General features: G+C 35.9%; 1 protein-coding gene across 2 annotated transcripts in view; it reads right to left on the reverse strand.

The window, feature by feature from the left end:
• Positions 1-27,509, reverse strand: part of ACBD6 (acyl-CoA binding domain containing 6) — a 208,037-nt gene that overhangs the window by 120,039 nt on the left and 60,489 nt on the right. For both annotated transcript variants that reach the window (XM_030936850.1, XM_010375644.2), the window contains exon 4: positions 16,050-16,132. In XM_030936850.1, coding sequence (XP_030792710.1) covers positions 16,050-16,132 — 83 coding nt within the window. The remainder of the gene's footprint in view (positions 1-16,049; positions 16,133-27,509) is intronic.

Below are 27,509 nucleotides of genomic sequence, written 5' to 3' on the forward strand. Positions count from 1 at the left end.
ATCAGCTGCAGTCTATTCCAAAATCTGAAGCAAAAGTTCTTAACATGAAATCTATGAGCTCTCTAAATAATGTACAGAATTATCTTTATAATGCAGGTGCATTTTTCTGGGTGTTGTATGTACGGGGGAAGAATTGTTTCAAACAGATTCTCAAAAGAATCAGTGACACCCATAAAGATCAGTAATTTATAATATTAACAATCAAACTGCCCCATATGTGGACTGAATTTTATGAACAAGTATAAAGGAATGCATTTTCCATTCCAAAAGTCAAACTAATGTGTTTTATAACTTGCAATGCCATAGCATCCATTCATCAGAAAGCAAAACACCTGGTCATCGGAGTTCTTATATCTTAAAAGCCAATCTAAACATCTTGTGCCATATACAGTCATAGATATTTTTCTTAAAAGACACTACTCTGGCATCAGCCATCTAAGCATTCTTTAAGCATCTGAAGTATTTTATTGAGCATCTACTACATGTAAGGCACTGGACAAGAATTTGTTGATAACAGATACAAGGCTAAGCAAGAAAGTTTGCCTTTAAGACACAAACAGTATAGTTGGGATGACAAAAATCTACACAGGATTAACATAAAAGCTGAATCCTTAAAAAGGACACAAGAAAAGAGAGGAGAAACAACTTGCTTCAAGCTAGAGAAAATGAAGTAGGTTTTAAGTAAGAAATCATGTTTAATAGGACTATATGGTCACTTGAAGAGGCCCTGTTAAACAGAAGAGAAAATGCTTTTTCGATCACTTACTCTGTAAAGAAAATAAGAAGTGAGGCCAAACCCCAGAAAAGAAAATTCTGATTTTAAAAAGTAGAGCTGCAAATAATACCACTTTAGTCGTATTTAACCATCATTAAAAACACCATGTCTCAGGAGGCTGAGGCAGGAGAATGGCGTGAACCTGGGAGGCGGAGCTTGCAGTGAGCTGAGATCCCGCCACTGCACTCCAGCCTGGGCGACAGAGTGAGACACCGTCTCAAAAAATCAAAAAAACAAAACAAACAAACAAACAAACAACAAAAAAACACCATGTCTGCACTTTGGGAGGCCGAGGCGGGTAGATCATGAGGTCAGGAGTTTGAAACTAGCCTTACCAACATGCTGAAACCCCGTTTCTAATAAAAACACACAAATTAACTGGGCACGGTGGCACATGCCTGTAATCCCAGCTACTCAGGAGGTTGAGGAAGGAGAATCACTTGAACCCAGGACGTGGAGGTTGCAGTGAGCCAAGATCATGCCACAGCTCCAGCCTGGGGGACAGAGTGAGACTCTGTCTCAAACAAACAAAAAAACAAACACCATGTCTATGAAAGAATACCTTCAGAGTTCCAACTTAAGGATAATAGGGACCTACTTTCTTTCAATCCAGTAACAGAAAACCCACTAATTTAAGAGGCACCAACCTCAACTGTTACAGAAAGGACTGTGTCTTTTAAAGTCATAGCAATACTACAGTGCTACTCGCCAATTGTTTTTGAATTGGAAAATAATGGGAAGTTGGTGGTAGGGCACAGAAAGGAAAGCAGAAGGATCCTTGGCATATGGGTTACCCATACCCAGTAATATGAAAGGGTTATTCACAGATGAGAGGACCTTTGGAGTGGACCCTCTTCCTGAGTCCAACTTCCAAATGTGCGTGTATACCTATGCTATCAGCAGTAAAGAAGTAAACACAGTACAAACACAAATAAATTTCTGTTTTGTTTAATGTATCTTAAATATGTTTCTTAGTCACATCATATACATCAATAAGTTTTTTTTGCTATGTAATTTTTTGGAGGGCAAGTGGCATTTGTTTAAGTATTTGTTTATCATATATAGTTTATCATCACTAAATATGCTAGGCACAGAGATATTAACAAAATACTTCAGGACAATGTATACATATAAATTAAATACCAAAAAGAGAAGTTCAATAAATTCACCAAAAATGTGCCACAAGGCTGAATGATGAATATTAAAAAATTAAGTGATATTCTTGGGCTTAATTGTTAAATATAGATATCCAATCCCACACAAATTTTGAGTATTTCACCTTCTACAACCAAGCTGTCTTTATACAATGTCACCATCTAGTGGCCAAAATGAAGACACATCTGGAGAAACATCATTCCATATTTCCTTTCTTGCCCCCTAACAAAATTATGTACATGTGTAAATCAAACTTTCTCCCTCTACAGTTCTCTAAGAGCTCAATAAAGCCTTCCAAAGTCAATCTTGCCCACTATATCCATGCTTATCTGAAATAAAATAATGTGCTAATGAATCCAACCATTATGAAATACAGTAGAGCCTTTAATAAATGTGTCTCTCCACATCTTTATTTTCCTTCCTTGATTTTTTACTCAGTTATCTTGTTCCCTCTCTTTGTTGAATGTGCATCTAAAATTATCATATTCATTATCTGTAGATGACTGTCAGTTATGTTTATGATACTACCCTAAAGTATGTCCCACGTTATCTCTAGCACAAAACAGAAAGTCTCTTCTTTAGGTTACTACAATTTTTTTCTGAAGTTGACAGGAAATACACTTATATTCCCGAAGGAAAAATCACTGGTTTTGACATTCTTTTGAAATGTAAGAGCCCACTCTATGGGAAAGAGGGATAGTGTTCAAGTACAGCTATCTTTTTCACCCAAACACAGGAAGATCCTTGCCCATTCCTAAATATGTTATCTGTACCATTTTCTACTCAGATAGCATTTTCTTATCAAAAGAATATTTCAAATAGGTCTCATGGCAAGACATATAAAGTCCATTTAACTACAAAAATTATGGAAGGAACTAGCTTGGAAATCTATTTAATAGGCATGTTCAACAAATATTCAATTCAATTCATATATTTATCAAGCACCTGGAAATCAGATATAAAACACAGTATTCTAGTAAATAGACAATGAATACGTATTTATTGCATGAATGAAAATCCCAAGAAAGTAAGCCAATACCTACAAAGATAAAAACAAATGCCATCATTCCTCAAACTAAGGAATGTATATTCGTGGGCTCTAGGGTACATAAACACCTTTAAAAGGATATACAGGTATAGATCATTTTAAGTGACTCAATCTCCAGCTCTTCAACTTCTTGCATTCTTTACTAAACTGACCTACCTGAAAAGGTTCCTGTGGCAAATATTCCATTACCATTCTCCTTTTCCACATTCCCTCTGCTCAAACACTCTTCTCCTCATTTGTGAAGAAGCATTACACCTCTCTCCTTACTATAGTTAGTATACTTCAGGAAGTATAACCAAAAGACTGAGGCAAAAAAACACTGAGTGATTTCTCTGGAGGAAGACAGTTCATTCATGAGGTCTCATTAGGACCATGGCTAAGGCAATCCTCAAAATGATACACTTTCTCTGGCTCTATTTTTATGTTCACAAATAACCATTTAACTGTTAATCTGTTTTTCTGGACTCCTCAATTCTCAGAAAGGGACCCAGCACTTCAATCACTACAAAGACATAGTTCCTTTGGTAAGCAAACAAGCATTTTAGTTTACACCTCAGTTTGGGGCCAATTTTATTATTCCTACTCTGTCTCTAAGGGTCTGCTTGATCTATGGATCTTTTTTCTACATCTTTGAGGTTGACTGATCAATGGTAATTCACCAAAAATTCCACTCTGTGAAGTTCCTTTGGAGCTAGTCTTTCTAGGATAAAAGCTTGCACTGCACACTATCTTCCAAAATTCAGTCATACTGCTAGTGAATATTACTTCTTTGTAGGAATTTAAGTTCCTAATTTACTTGTTGGATGTATGGCCAGTTGTTGATCTGAAAGGCAAAGAAATGTATTCTGTTCAAATATAATGTTAGAAAATAATGCTGTCATCTCACTGATTTCAACTATGTTTTTCAACATTCTGTATACGCCAAATATGAAACTCAAAGTCTAACATTGATTCTTTTTAATATAATCTTTCACATATCTAATCTTTTTATAAATACAATATTATATAATCTTTGATCTGATGGAACCATATTTTAAGTTGAGACTAAAAAGTATGTTTTAATTTATAAATATAAAATAACCATACAGGCATATATTAATTTTACTTACAGATGTTTCTCTCCCTGAAAAAAAGAATCTATTCTTATTCAAAGGTGTTTAGTGAAGCTGGTTTAAGACATATGGGGTAGGGTGTGGTGGCTCACACCTATAATCCCAGCAATTTGGGAGGTTAAGAAGGGAGGATCACTTGAACCCAGGAGTTTGAGACCAGCCTGGGCAACATAGTAAGATCCTACCTCTACAAAAAAAAATTTTCAAATTAGCTGGGTGTGGTGGTGCATGCCTGTAGTCCTAACTATTTGGGCAGGTAAGGTGACAGGATCAATTGAGCATAGGAGTTTGAGTTACGGTGAGCTATAATCACGCCACTCCACCCCTGCCTAGGCAACAGAGCAAGACCCTGTCTCTTAAAAGAGGAAAAAAAAAAAAAAAAAAAGACTTATCTGGGAGGAGCAAAATAGGTAAAATCAACTCCTAACTCAAGGATTACATAGTCATGGCTGCCATACTTAGCACACTGAAAACCCCCACTTCTAATCAATATTTAATTAAAATTACAGATGTTGATTTCACATTGTAGGATACTGTTTTTGACTCTCAATCTTACCAAAGACAACGAATGAGAATCTATACTATGATACTCAGGTAAAATCTTCCAAATAGTACCTCCTTTCTGAAAAACCTTGATTTAATCCCTGGAAGAGGCAAAACATTGCTTGGGCGGTAACCACGTTCAAGAAGTCTAGCCTTCATAACAAAGTACTTAACAAAGTGTTTTTTTGTGTGTTGTGCTGATCTTAAAATCATTCGTGAGGCTGGGCGCAGAGGCTCACACCTGTCATCTCAGCACTTTGGGAGGCCGAGGCGGGCAGATCACGAGTTCAGGAGATGGAGACCATCCTTCCTAACACGGTGAAACTCCATCTCTACTAAAAATACAAAAAATTAGCCGGGTGTGGTGGCAGGTGCCTGCAGTCCAAGCGACTCGGGAGGCGGAGGCAGGAGAATGGCGTGAACCTGGGAGGCGGAGCTTGCAGTGAGCTGAGATTGTGCCACTGCACTCCAGCCTGGGCAACAGAGCGAGACTCCATCTCAAAAAAAAAAAAAAATCGTACTTGAAATCCTGGATGACAAAGAGATATTTGGAAACTATTACCTTGTCATATTCATTGATTCTGAATGCAAATTTTTTCATGTTAACATCTCCTATGAATCTTATAATCTGCAGCATCTTACAATTAAACAATGGCATACTTTTCTTAATAGTATTTAAACAACGGTATGCAGGAGTCAAGGCGGTAATAAGGTAGGTTCAAAATACACAGTACCCAATGGACTAGTGAATGACCAAAGGAATTCGTGTAAGTTGACCCTTAAACAACATGGAGGGTGGAGGGCACCGACCCACTGCATCGTCAAAAATCTGCATGTAACTCGACTCCCCAAAAACTTAACTACTAGTAGCCTACTGTTGACCTGAAGCTTTATCGATAACGTGAACAGTTGATTAAATTTTGTATTTGTGTTATATAGTATATTCTTACAATAAAGTAAGCTAGAGAAAAGAAAATGTTACTAAGAAAATCATAAGGAAAATATATATTCATTAAGTGGAAGTGGATCATCATAAAGGTCTTCACCTTGTTGTCTTCACAGGCTGAAGAGGGGTTGGTCTTGCTGTCTCAGCACTGGCAGAGGCAGAAGAGGTGGCAGGTGAGGCAGGCACGCTCAGTGTAGCTTTGTGAAAACACACCATAATTTCTGCCTGACTTTCTAGTTTGTTTCTCTTCAAGTTTTTATACAGTACAAATCCTTCTTCTACCATTTGCTTAAGTTTGGGTGCCCATATAAGGGTCCATGTAGTGAAAGTCAAAAGCAGTCTTAAATAATCAGAATGCTTCTGCAAGATTGTCTAATGTCAATCTGTTTCGGGCACTGTTTATTCTACATCTTGTTTCTCATCATATCTATCTGGTTTGGAAGCACTCATTTCCATCAAGTCATCTTCTGTTAACTCCTCTAGTGTGGTGTCTATTATCTTTTGAATTTCTTCAAGATCTATATCTTAAAACCAACTCTGCCCTTGCCCTGCCACATTTTTGCCATACTCACAATCTTTCATGATTTCCTTGATTGGCTCTGTTGTAAATCCTGTGAAGTCATATATAACATGTAGACAGTTTTCTCCAGCAGAAATTTATTTCTTCAGGCATGATGGTTTTCACTGCCCTTTCTATAATGACAGCATTTCCAGTGGATCCTTCCCGACCTTCATGATGTTCTATCAGGGTTCTCTTTCGTGGTGTTGACAATCCTTTCCATAGACTACCATGTGTAATGAGCCTTAAAGGTCCTTATAACCCCCGATCTGGAGGCTGAATTAGAGATGTTGTGTTTGGGAGCCAGTAGATTGCAGTAGATGCCTTCAGTGTTGAACTCATGAGTTTCTGATTGGCTGGAGAATTGTCCAATATTGAAAGAACTTTAAAAGGTGGTCTCTTACTAGAAAGGTACTTCCTGACTTCAGGGAAAAAGAATCAATGGAACCAATCCAGAAAAAAGGGTTCTCATTGTCCGGGTCTTCTTATTGTACAACCAAAAGACCAGAGGATGGTGTTTACCTTTCCCTTCAAGGCACAGGGGTTAGCAGCTTTATAGATAAGTGTAGTGTTGATCATAAACCTGCCTGAATTTGCAGAAAACAGAGTTAGCCTATCCCTTCCTGCCTTAAATCCTGGTGCTTTCTTCTCCTCCTTACTAATAAATGTCCTTTGTGGCATTTTTTCTTCCCCCAGAATAAGGCATTTCTGTCTACATTAAAAACCTGTTCATGCAAATAAATATCCTTTCCCCTCAATGATTTTTTTTTTCAAGTTCAGGGTACATGTACAGGATGTGCAGATTTGCTACACAGGTAAATAGGTGCCATGGTGGTTTGCTGCACAGATTGTCCCATCACCTAGGTATTAAGCCCAGCACCCATCAGCTAGCTGTTCTACCTGATGCTCTCCCTCCCCCCATCTCCCAAGGGGCCTAGTGTGGGTTGTTCCCCTCCATGTGTCCACGTGTTCTTATCATTCAGCTCCCACTTATAAATGAGAACATGTGGTGTTTGGTTTTCTCTTCCTGTGTTAGTCTACTAAGGATAATGGCTTCCAACTCCATCCATGTCCCTGCAAAGGACATGATCTTGATCCTTTATATGGCTGCACAGTATTCTACATTTTCTTTATCCAGTCTATCATTGATGGGTATTTAGGTTGATCCCATGTCTTTGCTTTCTGAATAGTGCTGCAGTGAACATATGCACGCACGTAACTTTATAACAGAATGATTTATATTCCTTTGGGTATATACCCAGTAAAGGGATTGCTGAGTCAAATGGTATTTCTGCCTCTAGGTCTTGGAGGAATTGTCACACTGTCCTCCACAATGGTTCAACCAATTTGCACTCCCACCAACAATGTATAAAGTGTTCCTTTTTCTCCACAATCTCACCAGAATCAGTTGCTTTTAACAACAGCCATTCTGACTGTTACTAGAAGACAGGTATGAGATGGCATCTCATTGTGGTTTTGATTTGCATTTCTCCAGCGATCAGTGATGTTGAGCTTTTTTTCATGTTTTTTGACTGCATGTACATCTTCTTTTGAAAAGTGTCTGTTCATGTCTTTTGCCCACTTTTTAATGTTTTTTTCCTTGTAAATTTGCTTAATTGTTGCCTCTTGGTGAGAAGAAGCTGTTTCTCCTATTATCTTGACCTTTCTAAAGTCAAACTTCCTTCTAAACTTATCAAATCATCCTTTGCTGGCATTATATTTTCCAGGTATAGATCCTCCACCTTCCTTTTGCTTTAAGTTGTCACAGAATGACTTTTCTTTTTCTCAAGTCATAGTAGAGTCTATAAGTATGCCTTTCCTATAGCAAAACTACACCTACATAAAAGCTGAACTTACAATATGAGATCAAAAGATATTGCACAAAAAGTACAAGGTTCTTGTACTTGCCAGTGTAGCTGCAGTGATAGTTCACGAATTCCCTTTTCTTTTCTTTCCCTTTTTTTTTGAGATGGAATCTCGCTCTTTCACCCAGGCTGCAGTACAGTGACATGATCTCAGCTCACTGCAACCTCCACCTCCCGGGTTCAAGCAATTCTCCTGCCTCTGCTTTCTGAGCAGCTAGGATTACTGGTGCACACCACCACTCATGGTTAATTTTTGTATTTGTTTGTAGAGACGGGGTTTCACCATGTTGGCCATGCTGGTCTCGAACTCCTGACCTCAGGTGATCCACCTATCTTGGCCTTCCAAGGTGTTCCCAAGGCCAGACTGTGAGCCACCACACCCGGCCTATCCCTTTTCTTTTTTACAGAAGTCCTTAATGCTGAATTAATTTGTCTTGAAATAGCAGACAACCACAGCTGCAGACCTCAATCTACAATACATATCAAGCAATTCAGCTTTTTCTTATAATGTCATGACTTTTCTCTGCTTTTTGGAAGTACTTCCAGCATCACTAGTGGTACTTCATATGGGTCTCATGGTGTCATTCAAGGTTTACAGTATAGTGCTACACACAATGATAAAATACTCAAAAACCACAAGAGATTGCTTTTTACTGTTATGCCCAGTTTACTGGAGAGATGAACTGCTCACTTGGAGATGATGAGCGTCTTGGCATTTTAAGTGGCTACTAGCAACACCTGAGTTACCACAATAGCCACAGGAGGTAGCAACAAAATTACTGCAGTAGTATGGTATGTACTACAGTTAATTTCATGTAGTTATGATTTAATACTGCATCTTTGCTTTTTTTACATTTTTCTGGATTGAGAATTGCACCAGATACGGTCTGCTAGTGTTTATGTGCCTACACTGTGATTAACTTTTTATAACAGATTTGAATACATTTTATGGTAGTAAATGAAAAAATGGACTAGTATTTACATATATTTTACGCATTCATGCCATATCTTTTTCTTAATTTTTTTGGATATTTTAGGCTATGTAGTTCATCTGTGTTTTCAAATTGTTGCAAATTTCCAAAAAAGTTTCCAATATATTTATTGAAAAATATCAATGTACATTTTCATTGATAATCAAGTGGAAAAATATCAAGTGGACCTATGCAGTCACAACCCGTGTTTGTCAAGCAGAAATTATATTTTGAATCACAATTCCTGCACTCACAGTACCATATCTGCAACTGGTTTCAGGTAGTTATAGAAACAAACCAGTTAGTTTTCCCCCTTCCTGTTACATGATAATGGCAACACCTTCTTCTACTACATAACTATTTTCAGACTGAATTATATTAATATATGCAAGGTACTTAGTTCTAGGTCTAGAAAATTCTTAAAGCCTTCAAATTGAAACTTCCATTTGTTACACTATTTATGTTGATAAGGGTCACTTCAAATAAAACTACATACATTTTTATGTATTTTTCTCACAATCTTTCAATAAAGTATTGACAAAGAAAAAATCAATGACCCAGATATTTCTTACAGATAATTAGTTATACTGCAGAAGTTACTTAACCATAATTTATAAAGACACCATTTACTAAAAATGTATTTTCACCCCTTAAAAGCTGCTTAACCTTAAACAAAGTTGATTGAAAATTTCTGATACTTTAAATGCCAATAATAAAAATGCAGTTGAGTTCTAATCAATCTCTGGAAAATCAGTTGCCATATCAGAAAAAGCACAGATACGCTTTCCTAAAAGTCTCTACAGAGCTGAATTACATTCTCAACCATTAAGGTAAGTCTAAAATCAATAAGATAATTGATCCAAAGGAAATATCACCATCAGTACATTGATAAATGAAAGACCAAAGTCTCGAATTTTACCAGTAAAGTACATTTTTAAAAGCATTAAATGGAAAATAAATTTTATTTTTAAAAATTTAACTGAAGATACTCACCACAGTAAATAGTAACAACCATCAGACTCAATTTCATTAATTAGAGATTATAATGATTCCTCAAACATTTCCAGAGCCAGCATAGCACAGTAATTAAGAGCAGAGTTACTAACTATGTGACCCTGGGCAAGTAAGCTAATTTCTCTGAATTTCAGTTTCCTTATTTGTAAAACAAGAATATTAACAGCATCGATATTTAATAGGGTCATCCTAAAGACTAAGAGAATACATATGATATAGTATGGTTACTATACTAGCATATAAGAAACAGTCAATAAATGTTAACTGTCATTATTATTATCTTAAGAATTCAGCATATGTTGTAAGCTGGGGGTCATTCCTCATACCCTACATAAGTATCAATTAATCTAATAAATATTAATTAGAACTTCAAGGAAAAATAACCCAATGTGTTTGGAACAGAGTGAACAAGGGGGTGAGCGGAAAACTGGCATTAGATGAGATGGTAAGGGGCCCTGTTCATATTATTTGTAATACATATTCTGCTTCTCATTACTGTAATGAATACAGTATACCCATAACCTCCATATATCTTTATATATGCACACATACATATACACAACAAATTTTGTAAACAAGCATTTCATAGGTATCACATACAGATAAGGATATGGGAAGAAGAGAAGGAAAAACTAGATGGGGTAGACAGGAAAGAGAGAGCAAAATGGGAAGAAGGAAGAGGAGAAGAAAAAAGAAGAAAACAGAGAGGAACAGAAGATGATGGTTTTAGTTGATGAATGACCCTTGGTTCAGAAAGGGCTAGATTTGTGTACATGCTTGGTTGGCATCATGATACTGAGCACACAGGAGGTAAACGAAGCACGCTAGAAAAGGGTGAATACGAGAGCCAGGAGACTCTTACAACAGTTACTGTTTCTGTCAAGACCCACATGTCCCAGGGGACCCATTTTCACATAATCTATAATTATCTCTTCGCTTTAATCGCCTTGTCATTCCTGAGGCTCTCATGGGCACTGGAAGAGGAAAAGCTCATTAACTAAACCTTTTCTCCTCTCTCCAGCCACCCATGGCTTTTAATTGCTTGGTGTGTTATTATCTAGGAGTGCAACTGGAATCATTTTCATAAGAAAGGGAGGTAGAGAGGAGGAAGGGAGCCTTAAGTCCCTAAGGTATGCACCAAAGACAAACCTTTGCTTTCTCAATTATTTATGCCAGCTGAGGTTTTACAGGCTGAATAAATCCATAACTCAAGTTCATTCTGAGCAGTCAGATTCTCCAGGGGGAGTTGCCCACTTGCCTATACACACTTGTGTAGTCCTCAAAGAATAACCAGAATGTAACAAGACATATGTCATCCAATTTATCACCTATCACCAAGGTGTTAACACAATGTTGATCACAGGCAACATAGTGAAATAGGGAAGTATTACACTACCAACAGCCAAACAGATGGAGGGAAGCTTTTTGGTGCTTAAAGGCAGTGGTATCATTAGGATAGTGGTGTTCCAGAATGACTTGGCCTGTTAAACGCATAAAAATTCAAATATTCAATTTTTAAAAACACAAATATGTATAACACACACTCTTGAAGCTTAAGAATCTTTAAGTAGATTTGTTAAAAACAGGCTGCAATCTAACAATGTGAAGCTTTGAATAAATAGAATTTTATAACATCTGATTTTAGAAGTAATTTACAACAAAACTATACATGTTACAGCTTTTTCTCCAATCATATCTCTTTCAGGAAAATTTTAGAGTATAATTTATGTGTGACAGGCTTTTATGCTACTTCCAAGCTAGTTCATATTTCACCAAGAATAAAAAATTAAAGCATAAAACAATCACTTTCATTCTAATTTTTATACTTATATTCTTCCATTTATAATCAGGACTAGACAGCAGCCAATGAAAAGATATTTGGGAAATATTTTCAAAATCCATTATTGTTTAAAAATGGAAACTTTATAAGTTAATGATGAAAGTATCTCTTTGAAATTCTACAGGCTTTTGCGTCTGACCACAAGCAGCGACCTCTGGTATTTTCTGCCAAAACACTTCATTTGTCTCACAGAACAACTAATCAATTCCAGAGCCCATCAATCATTTCAGTTGTATACTAGGTCTGGTCTTGCTTAGAGAAGGTCCAGATGGCTGTCTGTGTAAGTGGAATTAATAAAATTCTAATAGATTACATGACATCAAACTACAAAATATAACAGGGAGGACGAAATCTTATTGCAGGGTGGTGTGGGTACTGTTCAATCTTCATTTACTATATTTTTAATTCTTGCCCTAATTTCTCAATTTATGTGCAAACTTCTAGATCAAACCTTTGAAGCATATAAGTAACCAGAAGCAATTTCTTGTATATGTAGTGAAGAATGATTTTACTCTACAAACCCCTATGCTTATTAACTAGTGCTTTTTCTGCCCATCTGCAGTATAAATGAAAAACACAGCTGATCTCAAAACTAGAGGTTACTCCCTGTTATAAGATTTGTTACTCTCTTGTTTCTATAGTTCTAAAAATATCGGCTCTCCTTCCTTGTTTTCCATTTTCTTCTGCAAAAGCAAACAACTTGTATTTAATTATATAACCAGAATGCCATGTTATTTTAGCTCTTAACATCAGTTCCTTGCTCCTCTGTAGGGACTCCCTCTGCTGAGTAACAATACTATTTATAAAAGCTAACGGTTACACAGTAACTTATTTTGCACCAGAACTGTTCCAGGATGTCTGTGTATTGACATAATCTGCTAAGTATCAAGTGAGACAAGTACTATAATTATCCCCATTTTACAGGTAAGTAACTTGCCCAAGATCACACAGCTAGTAAGTGGTGGAACTAGCATTTGAATGTCAGCGGTTTGGCTCCATAACTTTTTGTACTTAATTAGAATACCCCTACATCCCCTCAATTATATTACAGAACAATTAACTAGCTTCAGAATGAGAAACTGATGTCAGAGCTCTGCGATATTAACACAGAGATCTGAACCTCTGACATTATATTGATACTTTCTATGACAGGGTGGAAAGCAGGAAGCAAGCTCAGAATTGGCCCCTGTGGCCCTTGGCTCAAGAACATTTACCTTAAAACTAAAACAAACTCATAACTCATCATCTATTATACAATACACATTCATCAGAAAAGCTGCCAAAACAATGGAACCCAAACTTAACCAAATGGATTTATTAGATACTGATTTGCCTGATCTTTACAAATGTAAAAAAAAAAAAAAAAAAAAATCTGGAGTTTATACATTAAAGTATCAAAACAAACCTTTAAAACACGTTATTTTATGTCCTTTAAAAAAAAAACAACAGTTCCATAGAAAAGAATTTTTGCTTTCATCCAAGTCTTCCATTTGATGCTTCTAAAACTCTAAAACCTACTGTCACTTTCACCTCAGTTAAACATAATTCTGCCAAGAAATTGCAATTAACATCAATTAAAGCACAACTTTCTCTTAGAAAAATAAAACACACCAGATATATTTCACCAAAATACAAGCATAATTTGATTACATAACTTCAACAAATAACCCATTTCATTGTTGCAATTGCATTCTGACATGTAAGAAACTATAGAGACTACATCTGGCTCTTCACTGGAATAATCCAACATTTCAGTATATAAGAATTGTCATGCCGGGCACAGCGCCTCACACCTGTTATCCCAGCACTTTGGGAGGCCAAGGCGGACGGATCACGAGGTCAAGGGATCGAGACCATCCTGGCTAACACGGTGAAACCCCACCTCTACTAAAAATACATAAATTAGCTGGAACTACAGGCGTGATGGTGCGCGCCTGTAGTCCCAGCTACTCAAGAGGCTGACTTTGCAGTAAGCCGAGATCGTACCACTGCACTCCAGCCTAGTGACAGAGCAAGACTCTGTCTCCAAAAAAAAAAAAAAAAAGAATGTTCATTATGGCCTAATTTGTTATAATGGAATTCTACTACACTATAAAAAGAACTCTCCCAATACAAGAATATGATTAGTTGCTGTAATTTTTGATCTGCTGTAGTAACAAAATTACTGTGTTTGTAATAAATGGCTTTCAATGGCTTGTTCACATTCATGTTTCTTACTCTTTCTTAACAATATGTTCAGAATATGAAGATTTAGATGATATCATAAGACTGATACTTAATGAAGACTTCATTAAAAAAAGGCCAAGTCTAACCAGTTTTGCCCACAAAGGTTCATATTTCATTCAATTAATAATATTTATTAAACATACTTTCATGAAAATGCCAAAAGTAGTAGGAACATATTATTCAAAAGTGAAGAAGCTGAGAAGTACAAATATTCACAATGTTTTGTGTCATTACAGGTTCATAATAAATGTGTGTTGAATTAAAATCTCTACAAAAAGAAACTATATTATTCTTTGTCATTGTTTATCATGGTCAAAATTCTAAATACTGATTTAAATCTAAGAATCACTTCACTAGCAATTGGGTGGAGGATAAAGGAAGGAAGATTAACCCTTTCAACACAGTTTAACTCTATCTCAGGATTTCTACTCTCACTACAACTGGAGTACATTGGATTTGCTTCATGTTCTGTAGGGCTGCTGTGATCAGTCATGTCATCAGACATTCGAAAAGACACTGTATTCAGTATGTCATTTTGAAAAATACTAGAGTCTGGGAGCCCTTAAGGAAAACGGCATACAAAATAAAGATCATAATTTACAGATAAGTGATTGACATTGTTAGAAACTTAAGACATTGTTAGAAACTTTTTAAAAAAAGGAAAGTCAAGAAACTATCTCAAGTTATTTATCTAACTAGGAAAGAAAAATAGCCTATACATTTTTTATGGTTTAAGGGAAAGAGGTGAGGATGGGCATATTACAGAAGAACCAAACTAGCAGCTCTCAATTTTACAATAGGGCCCTTAGGCTAACTCTGCAGAAGCAATAGTCACTAAACTATCAGTTCTTCAACGGAAGCAGCTGTGGCTACCTCCCACGTTCTGAGCACTTCCACTGAAGATCTACTAAGTTTGGGGGACTTCCTCAGATAGTGAGAATGCAACGATGGGTAAAATATGATCCTCACTATCAAAAACTAAAAGGTAAAAGTATTTCTAGGTATACAGTTCAGTAGTGTTAAGTATATTCACACTGTTGTGCAATCTCCATAACTTTTTCATCTTGTAAAACTGAAACTCTGTCCCCATTAAACAACTTCCCATTTCCCCTATCCCCTAGCTCCTGGCAACCACCATTTTACTGTCTCTCTGATTTTTGAATACTTTCTGTTTCTGTGAGTTTGACTACTTCAAATACCTCACGTAAGTATAATCGCAAAGTGTTTGTGTCCTTGTGACTTGTTTGTTTCACTTAGCATAATGTCCTCAAGGTTCATACATGTTGCAACAGGTGTCAAAATTCCATTGTATATACCACAATTCGTTTATCCATTCGTCAACAGATGCTTCCATCTATTGGCTACTGTATAGAATGCTCCTATGAACATGGGTGTGCAAATATGTCTTTGAGATTCTGCTTTCTTTTGGATACATACCCAGAAGCAGAACTGGTGGATCATATGGTAATTCTATTTTAACTTTCCGAGGAAATCTCCGTTTTCCACAGTGGCTGTATCATTTTATACTCCAAAATGACTTTTAATATAGAGCAAATTAAAAAAATTAAAATCTTTAAAATAAATAGTAGTATTTTGAGGAAAATTAACACAAAAATCCTTAGCTTTAGACTGAGACACAACATCTTGTCCCACCAACTACTTGTGTGGGAAAAAGTCACTGAATGAGACAGTTGTTATTAGACACTGACGAAAAGTAATTATTATCACTTATTCAGACACTTCTCTGGCACTGATTCAGACATTTAATTGATTTTAAAGATTATACACCTAAAAAATTATTTCCTGTCATTTATTGTCCTACTTGCAAATACCACCAAATCAGTTTCATGTTAAGAAGGAATGCTTCACAAATTGAAGATTTCAGGATTAAAAACATATAGGACATACATACACATACATAAGCACATACATACACACACACACACACACACAGGCATATATATTTCTATTATCAAAGATCAGAAGAGAAATTACCTGATGGTTTCTTCATGATATAGAGAACTAATAACTGGCCCACCAAAACCAGTATTTGCTTCTTTTCCTTTCTTCTCTGGTATCTGTGGGAAGGGGGAAAAGAAGCAAAAAAAAGACAAATGGGTTAAAACAGTATGTATTTAAATCAGTTACAAAATGTTATTTTGCTAAGAAAGACTAAGGATTTTACCCTCAACCATCTCTTCAAACCCTAGTAAAAATTTTAAGGTGGAACAGAAAGGCAGTAAGATTCTCAGTTCATCACAGGAGTGGAATGGGTACATGCTGGCAGTCTAAGGTATTCCAGTACAACCTTCTGGAGCCATCAAAAAACAATTCTCCTAGCTGACTGTGAGATGATGTTCAATGTGGTACATATGGATGCTCAGGTGAGGAAAAGAAAAACAAATCCCAGACATGAATGTGATCAGCAAAATCATATCTAGATTTATAAAATATAAGTTCCCAAATAAGAAGCTACATTAAAGTTCAAATTTAATTATAAAAAAAAGTTTATAGATTAAAAAAAAAAAGGAAGGAGAAAAGGTAGAAGAGGGATAGGAAAGGAGGTTTATATCTCAAAAGAAAAAAGAAGTAAACTACACAGAAATACTTTCCAAACTCAAGGATTCAATAGGTCTTGCCCCTCTATGTTCTCAAAACAAGAGTAAAATTAATTTAGTAATAAGATTCTAATTTACAAGAGTAAAATTAATTTAGTAATAAGATTCTTCTAAAATATGTAATGTGGAAGCAATGAACCTGGATAATACTGTCTGCAAGGATCAAAGTGCAACCTCTGCAAAACCCCATGTATTGACAGCTTTTAGTACAGGACATCCTGCAAAAGTCAAAACTCTGATGCCGGACATAAATATTCCTTTAGAATCAAAATTACATTATGATTTAATTTGACTGCAAAAAGATTAGATTTACTTCAAATAAAATACAGACAATCCCTACACACACTTTTTCAGTACTTAAGAGAAGTACGAGTTTTGTTTTATTTTTTTTTAATTGTTTGTTTCAGTCTGTGGATCACTGGACTGAGGAAAAAGACTCCCCCCTCCCCCGGAGATAGCATATTCTATCTGTTCCTAACACTACTGGGGGGACTAAGGCTTCAAAAAACGTTGGAAAATTTTGAGGAGGTTAATCAAGTCAGTTACCAACTTGTAACAGAAACAGTTATAAAATCATAGACAACAACTATTAACATGATTAAATGACAAAGTATATAAAGTGTATTAGTATGATGATAGCAAACAAGAAGCACTAGGTAAACGACAGATTTCTCTGTGCTCTGAGGGCCATTTTTAGAGAATAAATGCTATGAAGAATTTCTGGGATAGATAATGTATTTCTTTATACCCAAAAAAAGTAGAGATGATCCCCAACTTACAATGTTTCAATTTATGACATTTTTTACTTTTAATGGATTTATCAGTGTGTATCCTCATTATAAGGTGAGGAACGTGTACAAAGGGAGAACTTATTTTACTTAATCCAATTATATTCCAAATACATGCTCCATTGATAGGATAAAACTAAAACATACTTGGTGCTCGAGATAACTACATAAATAAAACTAAAAATGAGAAAACTGGATACCAAAGGAAAAAAAATAGAGATAGAACCAAGTATGAAGTGGCAAGCATAGCTTCTTAAAAAATAATGACTCCTAGAAGGTAACATGGGGGAAAATCTAGGTGATATTGGGTTTGGCAATGACTTTTTACATGCAATATCAAAAGTATAATCCATGACAGGCCAGGTGCAGTGGCTCACACCTATAATCCCTGCACTTTGGGAGGCTGAGGCAGGTGGATCTCTTGAGGTCAGGAGTTTGAGACCAGCCTGGCCAACATGGCAAAACACCACCTCGACTAAAAATACAAAAAACTAGCCAGGCATGGTGGTGTGTGCCTGTAGTACCAGGTACCTGGGAGGCTGAAGCACAAGAACTGCTTGCAGAAGTTGGATGCAAAGTTTCAGTGAGCCAAGATCACACCACTGCACTCCAGTCTGGCAATAAATCAAGATTCTGTCTCAAAAAATATATACATATAATCTATGAGAGAAAAAAATGATTAGTAGGTCTTTATTAAATTGAATTAAAATTGAAAATTTCTGCTCTGTGAAAAATATTGTTCAGACAATGCAATGACCAGCCATAAACTGAAAAAAAAAAATTGCAAAACACATATCTAATAAAGGACTGGTATCCAAAACATTCAAAGAATTCTTAAAACTCAACACGAAGAAAATAAGTTACCCAATGAAAAGTGAGTAAAAGATCTAAATAGACAACTTACCAAAGATACAGAGATAGCAAATAAGCGAGTGACAAGATGTTTAAACATCATGTCATTAAAGAAACGCAAATGAAAACAAAAATGAGAAACCACTACACACCTATTGGAACAGCTAAAATCCAATATGTCCTTAAATAGATTAATAAACAAATGATACACCCATAAAATAGGATATTATTCAGCAATACAAAGAAATGAGCTATTCTAGGTTAACTAAGAAAAAAGAAGTCAGGTAACTCAGAAATGAAAGTGGAGATATTACAATTAATGCCACAGAAATACAAAGAATCATAAGAGATAACTATGAACAATTACATGCCAAAAAACTGGATAACCTAGAAGAAATGAATAAATTCCTGGAAACATACAATCTACCATGACTGAATCACAAAGAAATTAAAAATCTGACAGACCTATCACCAAGAAAGAGACTGAATCAGTAATTAAAAAAAAAACTTCCCAACAAAGAAAAGCCCAGAACCAGATCACTTCACTGGAGAATTCTATCAAATTTAAAGAATTAACACCAATCCTCTTCAAACTTCAAAATAAAGAAAAGGGAACACTTCTAACTCATTTTATGAGGCCTTATTCTCATATCAAAGCCAAAAATACTACAAGAAAACTAAAACCAATATCCCAGGATATTAATCAAAAAAATCAACTAAATATTAACAAACTGAATTTAACACTGTATTAAAAGGATTATACATCATGATCAAGTGGGATTTATTCCTGGAATGCAAAGATGGTTCAACACACAAAAATCAATCATATAACACAGCCTATTAACACAATGAAGGACAAAACCCACATGATCATCTCAATTGATACAGAAAAAGCATCTGACAAAATTCAACATGTGTTCATGATAAAAACACTAAATAAACTAGGAATAGAACAAAACTACCTCAACACAATAAAGGCCATATATGAAAAGGCCACAGCTACCAACATACTCAGTGGTAAAAAACTAAAAGCTTTCTTTCTAAGATCAGGAAGAAGGCAAGGATATCCATTCTCATTACTTCTTTTCAAGATGGTATCCAAGCCAGAGCCATCACATAAGAAATAAAAGGCATTTGTGGTGTTATGCTGTGTGTGTGTGTGTGTGTGTGTGTGTGTGTGTGTATACACAGAGAGAAAGAGCGAGAGACAGAGCACGCACAGAAGAGAGATTTTTTTTTTTTTTTTTTTTTGAGACGGAGTCTCGCTCTGTTGCCCAGGCTGGAGTGCAGTGGCTGGATCTCAGCTCACTGCAAGCTCCGCCTCCCGGGTTTACGCCATTCTCCTGCCTCAGCCTCCTGAGTAGCTGGGACTACAGGCGCCCACCATCACGCCTGGCTAGTTTTTTGTATTTTTAGTAGAGACGGGGTTTCACTGTGTGAGCCGGGATGGGATGGTCTCGATCTCCTGACCTCGTGATCCGCCCGCCTCGGCCTCCCAAAGTGCTGGGATTACAGGCGTGAGCCACCGTGCCCGGCCCGAGAGATTTGTTTTTGTCCATGGTTCCTGGCTTCTAACTCCTATAGCTCTTGTTACAGTCTTTCGTTATATAATTAGGTGTGTCAGGCCTCAAGAGTAAGCCTCAGGAAAGAGAATCTATGGGACTTTCTCCTGCCCTCCTTTTACCTGCCCCAAGTTACACTTTCTGATTGTGGGTCACAATCCCCAGAGAGAGTCCTGCCCTATACCCTAGGGGAAGGAATACTGACATCATGAAACCCAAGAGGAATGGGTGCTGGGAGCTTGGGGATAGAGGAATACGTGGAGGTATTTGTTTTGTTCTTTTCAATACTTTGGACTATTTGGGGCCCTTTGCAATTCCATATAAATCAGATTGACTTGGACAGTGCTGCCATCTAAATAAAATTAAATCTTCCAATCCATGAACACAAGATGAATTCCCATTAACTTAGGTCTTCTTTAATTTCTTTCAGCAATATAGTTTTCATTATAAAATCTTTCACATCCTTGGTTAAAATTCCCAGGTTTTTTTTTTCTTCTGAAGGCTACTGTAAATGGAATTTTTTTGTTTGCTTCCATTTCAGAGTATCCGCTGACGGTCTAAAGAACACAGTGATTTTTGCATGCTGATCTTATGATCTTATATCTTGCAAGTTTGCTGAATTAATATATTAACTCTAGCAGTGTCTTTGTGGATTCCCTGGATTTTCTATATACTGTATAGGATCGTGTCACTGATAAACATTTTTATTGCCTCCTTTCCAATTTGGATGCTGTTTCTTTATTTTTCTTGTCTAATTGCTCTGGCTAGAATTTATGTATACAATGTTGAACAGGAGTGGTGAAAGCAAACATCCTTGTCTTATTCCTGATCTACCTCTGGGTTTTTCATAAATACCCATTATGTTAAGTAAAGTTTACCTTCATTTTTGAAAGCTATTATATCTTAACTGGGTATAGAATTATAGGTTGATCATCTTTTCCTTTTGTTGTCAACCTATTGACTTCAGACTTCTGAAAAGAAGTCTGCTGTAGTTCTACCTTTGTTTATCTTTATGTTTTCTGTCTGCTTTTTTCTCTTTTTCACTGGCTTTCAACAGTTTGATATGTATTGTATGGTTTCATTACATTTCTTCCGCACAGGGTTCATCGAGCTTCTTGGATCTATGGGTTTATGGAAGTGACTCTCAACTGGACAGTTTTTTTTCTTTTCTTTTTTTTTTTTTTTTGCCATCTCCATCCACAGATGTTTGGCATGTCTGGGGCAATTTTTTAGCTGTCACACTATGCAATGCTATTGACATCTAGTGAATAGAGACCAGAGTCGCTGCTTAATGTCCCACAATGTACAGGATACCCTCCATAATGAAGAATTTTCTGGCCCAGAATATCAATGGGGCAAAGATTGAAAAACTGTGGTTTACAGTTTATCAACTGTTTGAAATTTCAGCCATTATTAACTAAATTTTGTTTCTGTCTTCTCTCACATTTTTTCTCCTTTCTGGGTCTCCAATTACAAGAATGCTACATTGCTTTATATTTTCCCACAGCTCATTGAAGTTCTGTTCTTTTTTTTGTTCAGTCTTTTTATGCTCTGTGCTTCATTTTGATTAGTTTCACCTGCTCCATTTTCGAGCTTCAAGTTCACTGATCTTATGTAATGTCTAATGTGCTGTTAATCATATCCAGTATTTTTTTACTTCAGATATTATATTTTCCATATCTAAAAGTTCCATTTGGATATTTTTGTATCCTCCATTTCTCTCTACGTATGTTCACGTTTTCCTCTACTTTCTTGAATATATAGTATATATTTGTAAAATAAGTGTTTTCATGTCCTTGTCTGTTATTGTATCATCTTTATCATTTCCACCATCTACTTTTATTGACAGGTTTTTCTCCTGGGTCATATTTTCCTGCACCCACTTTTTTTTCTTTTTCTCTTTTTGGCAAGTTTTAAAGACCTTTACTGTAAGCAAGGCATTGTAATAAATTTCACATTCTTGCTTGCTGGATTTTGTTGTGTTCCTTTAAATTATGTTGGACTTTGTTTTGGCATGCATTAAGTTACTTGGAATCATTCTGATCTTTTTGAAGCTCAGTTTTAAGCAGTGCTAAGGCAAGGGCAAAGCAGCCTTTGATATAGCATTTAATTTAGCACAGCTACTGAAGTGAAACCCTTCTGAGGCCTGTATCATATACCCCACATATTACATTTTCATTCTACTCCTAACTGGTAGGAAACAAAATATTCTCAGTCCTATGTCAGCTCCAGAAATTGGCCTACTGCTTTCTTATGTTTCTTTCCCCGGCCTCTTATACATGCATAGATTAGTATTCAGCCAAAGGGACCCCTCTGCAGATCTCTGGAACTGTCAATAAAGGATCATCCTCTCTGGTATTCAGCCCTGCAAATTCTAGTTCAAACTGGTGAGACTGCCAGGCCATTTTGGGTTCTCCTTCCTTGCAGCCTGGAAAATGCTGCCAGGTAATAAATAAATGGATGCACCTGTAAGGCACAGCTTGTTTTGTTGTTTTTTAGATGACGTCTCACTCTGTCGCCCAGGCTGGAGTGCAGTGGCGCAATCTTGGCTCCCTGAAAGCTCCGCCTCCTGGGTTCATGCCATTCTCCCACCTCAGCCGGGACAACAGGTGTCCACCACCACGTCTGGCTAATTTTGTGTGGGTGTGTGTGTTTTTAGTAGAGAGGGGGTTTCACCGTGTTAGTCAGGATGGTCTTGATCTCCTGACCTCGTGATCTGCCTGCCTCAGCCTCCCAAAGTGCTGGGACTACCGGCGTGAGCCACCGCGCCCAGCAGTTTCCCTTCTTTTGGAACTTTACAGTACCTATAATACAATGTCTGAAGATTACTGTCTCATCCAGTAATTTTAGCCAAACGTCTGGCTTTCTTCTTGTTTCTGGCAAAAGGGTAAATCTCGTCCCTATTACTCCACCATTCCCAGGAACATAAGTCCTACAAACATTAATTTTAAACCCAGCATAATATTCCATGAGGTAATGTAATATAATTTACTTAACTATTATCTAACAGTTGTATATTAGGTTATTTTCACTTTTTCACTCATAAACAGACATAATGAATATTTTTAAATGTAAGAAATAAAGTACTTTTAGGCCACTGCACTCCAGTCTGGGCGACAGAGTGAAATTCCGTCTCTCAGAAAACAAAAAACAAAAAAAAAAAAAAGAAAGAAAGTACTTTTAATTAAAATCTTTAGAAAAAAAAAAGACCCCAAAATTTGATTATGATATATTCTAAATACATTCCCCTTTCCTGGGATTAGTTCCTCCTCCTAATGCAACTGCACAAATACACATGTTAGAATGCTAGTCACAATGTTTTGTGGGAAAATAAAAAGATTATTATCTCAGCCAGAAATAATATTTTAAAAATAACCTGCCATTATCAGATTGAATCCAGAATAAAGATGCCAAAGATGCGTTAGTTTTCCTTTCTATACACTTCATCTACCAGAGTGGGTAAACTTTGGCTACTTGACCCTCTTGATTTCCACTCCAGTGAAATTTCTCTGATACAGGCTTAGAAGTTTATTCCATTTCTCTCTACTCAAAATCCATTAAGTCACTTTTATGTTGCATCAGCAATTAAACAGAGTTCAATTTGGCAGCCAACAGGATAAAATTTGCCAATTCTTATATTGCCTGAGACTCTAGTTGAGAAACTAAAATCCTCCTTCACTCAAAAGGGAAAGGGTAAGTTGCTGGCTAAATCTTTATCACTTGATTCAGACTCCACCTTAGTCAGTTTTAGAGTTAAGATTTAAAGCCTTGTGAAACTTTTTCTTCTATTCCTAAGATTATTAGGTTAGTCTTTGCAAAGAGGTTTCTTGCTTCTGTGTGCTACCTTTTTTGGATTTGTTTTACTGGTTTGTTTAATTCATATATAGTCTAACTGTAGAACTCTGAGAAAATTAATCAACTTCTTTGCCTCAGTTTCCTCATTTGTAAAAATGGGAATAACAGTCCCTATTTCATACCTATTTATATGTATACATAAATAGAACAATATCCAGTGCAAAGTGGCCATTTTGTAAGTGTTAGTTAATACAATAATTATTATTGCCCAAAACATAGCCATTTCTCCAAAGTAAAAGTGTTTCAGCAATATAGATACAAGATGTTGTGATATGGGGACTTAAAATATTGACCTATGGTCTTTACCTAATAGCTCTAAACTTCTGATTCTTTTGATAATACAACAACAAATCCCCCAAACAAAACAATCATAAAAACTCTAACATACCTCGTTATAAGAAAAAGGGAAAGAAAGCTAGTACTTAATGAATATCTTCCATGTGCTTATATTATCCAATTTCCACTTCCAAATGAGTCTATAAAGCTGGCATTATCACTGTATTTTATTTAATCTAAGATATCCTCAATTATAAGAAGCACCATTATTTTCTGTAATGTTCAGAAAGAAAAAACATAACCAATTAAATATAAGACTATCTAAGACTCATGAAGATTTCAAAAATGTTAAAAACTGAATAAATATCTGCCTTAGATTTGGCCAGGTGCAGTGGTTCATGCCTTTAATTCCAGTACTTTGAAAGGCTGAGGAAGGAGGATCACTTGAGCTCAAGAGTTCAAAACCAGCCTGGACAACATGGTGAGACCCTGTCTCTACAAAAGGGGGGGGAAAAAAAAGATTTGATGAAATGTAAGTAAATATTTATTTTACAGATTCAAAAACTGAAAAGAAGTGAAGTACCCAATGTCACATAAGTGGCAGAATTGGGATTCACACCAAGATCCTTTGATATTCCAAAGCTTGTGTTCTTTCTATTAAATTAAATTATATTACTTCTCCAAGCTATTTTGGAAACCATTATTACACACTGACAATATTATAAATTAAAATTTTGTCTGTGTCTTAAGTATACTTTTTTTGTTTTGTTTTGTTTTGAGATGGGGTCTCATTCTGTCACCCAGGCTGCAGTACAGTGGGTGATCTTGGCTCAATCAACTTCTGCCTCCCAGGCTCAAGGGATCCCCTCCCACCTCAGCCTCCCAAGTAGCTGGGACCACAGGCAAGCGCCATCACGCCCAGATAATTTTTTTGTTTTGTTTTGCATTTTTGGTAGAGATGGGGTTTTACCATGTTGCCCAGGCTGGTCTTGAACTCTTGGGCTCAAACGATCTACCCACCTCAGCCTTCTTAAGTGCTGAGATTACAGGTGTGAGCCACCACACCCCGCCTTAAGTGTACTTTTTAAATGTTTACATAAAGTACTCCATTTATTCAAAGAGAAAACTTTAAAATAAACATTTTGAAGCAAAATTATTCTGATAAATTATGCACAATTTAGTCGATAGATTAATACTATCATTCTAAACCCTTAAAAGAGGAACATTTTTCTGATAATCCTTTTGAAATACTAAATTTTTTTTCCCTGAAACATGAATAGCTATTCAGTTCAACATAGAAAAGTAACAATATTGATTTCATCTCATCTACCATTTGTCACACCACTGAAAAGAAAACTTACCATGAAAATATTGTTAGTTGCTACTTATAACAGTAATATTTACAAAATTTTTCAAGGGGAAATCCATAAATGTATGTTTTTAACTTGTTTCTCTTAAAATTACAAACACTCGGCAGTATTTTAAAAAATCATCTCCTAAAACCTTTAAAAAACAGACATTTAGCCAGGCGCAGTCTCATGCCTGTAATCCTAGCACTTTGGGAGGCAGAGGCGGGAGGATTACCTGAGGTTAGGAGTTTGAGACCATCCTGGCCAACATGGTAAAACTCCATCCCTACTAAAAATGCAAAAATTAGCCAGGCATGGTTGTGCATGTCTGTAATCCCAGCTACTTGGGAGGCTCAAGCAGAACTGCTTGAACCCAGGAGGGAGAGGTTGTAGTGAGCTGAGATCACTGCCAGCACTCCAGCCTGGGTGCCACTCCAGCCTGGGTGACAGAGTGAGATTCTGTCTCAAAACAAACAAACAAAAAAACCCAGACATTTATAAAAATGCCAATTCTCTAGAAATGTTGTATAAATGCTTAAATTAGCATTGGAAAATAATTTTAAATAAAAGCAATGAGAACAGAAATGATATGAACAAGTATTTTATCCAATCCTCCAAATTTCAGTCTTTCCTAATATTTTTTGTACATATACTACATACACTAGCTAACACGTTTTAAAGATTAAAAGACTGAAGAATTTTTTTTTTTTAACTAAACACTTTACACCACAAAAATATGAGATAATTTTTACACATAATTACTATGGTCAACAGAACTCCAAAGATTCCCTTATAGTGCACAAAGTAAATGTCATTACTTTGTAACAACAAACCAAAAACGGGAAATTGCTTTCTACCACCCCACAACAGAATTTAAGAATAAATATTATATTACTCTTGTTGATTTCTTGGCTTTTGTCAATTGTCTTGGTTCCAGCACACTTTAAGGTGTAATATGTAAGTCATTTATATTTGTTAGTATTTTTACTCAATTTAACACTGTTTTAAAATGGCTATCATGGAAAATTACCTTCAGGTTATTATGACTAATTCTCTAGAAATGTAACGCTGATCAAAATTTAAATTTTCTTTAGAAAATTATCCTAAATACAGTATTTATCATAGCTGTTCAGAAATTATAACTTTTCTTAGATTTTAAACACCAAAGGAAATCACAAAACATCAAAAGATTCAAATATTAAAACCAGCATTTCTGTAATAATGTCTCAAAAATAAACAGGAAAAGAAGGAACTGTATTTTAATTAAGCAAAACAAAGGGTTAATATTTCTATAATATATCCAAATGACCTCATGTGTTAAAAAAAAAAAAAAAAATTTAAGACCCAATGGATAAACAGCATGATTATAAGTAGGCAACAGTTAGATACTTGAAGTTACCCACAGGTTTAGGGTTCCACTCACATACACCAATACTTGGGAAAATGTTTAACATCTCTTAATAATTTGCAAAATGCAAATTAAAGCAACAATGAACAATGAATTTTTAACTAGTTATATTAGAATAAATAAGGTAGTAAAATTACAGTGAAACAGGTACTAATAAGTGAATGGCCCTAATGGCCTTGTAAAATGATATTAGTTTTTTGGAAAGTACATGGCAATCCTACCAAGACCCATAAAAATATTAAGCACATATTAATTATTTTCACAATAATATAACTTCTGGATATTATAAGAAAAACATACAATCCTTAACTATTGCAACTTGCTATGAGATTCAACAACAATCCTTTTTGTTGGTTATCTTTATCTAAATTTAATGTTCTTAAATTTTTAAGACAGAAACATACGTCAGGATAGATTTTTAGATCTTTATCTCCCTTTTCTATTGTTTTCATGAAGTGGTAAAAATGTTGGCCCCTAGGACACTTAGCTCTTGCCCCTCTGGTTCTTCTTTTTCCTTTTGTCTTTATTGTCCTTGTTGTCCTTGTTTTATTGTACTTGTTGTCCTAATTGATTTTGATTAAATTCCCTGTAGACTGCTCTTAGTATGAAGCTTTATACTGGAAGAAAGTTTTGGCTAATTTTAGAAGCTTAGAGCCCAGACAGCTCTAGAGAACCTTACCATGAACGTCTTGTACTCAGCCATGAATTGAAGTGCATAAAAACCCCTTTTAGCTTTACCTGTTGGCT

The sequence above is a fragment of the Rhinopithecus roxellana genome, chromosome 8 (assembly GCF_007565055.1).
Source record: "Rhinopithecus roxellana isolate Shanxi Qingling chromosome 8, ASM756505v1, whole genome shotgun sequence".
Classification (NCBI taxonomy): Eukaryota; Metazoa; Chordata; class Mammalia; order Primates; family Cercopithecidae; genus Rhinopithecus; species Rhinopithecus roxellana.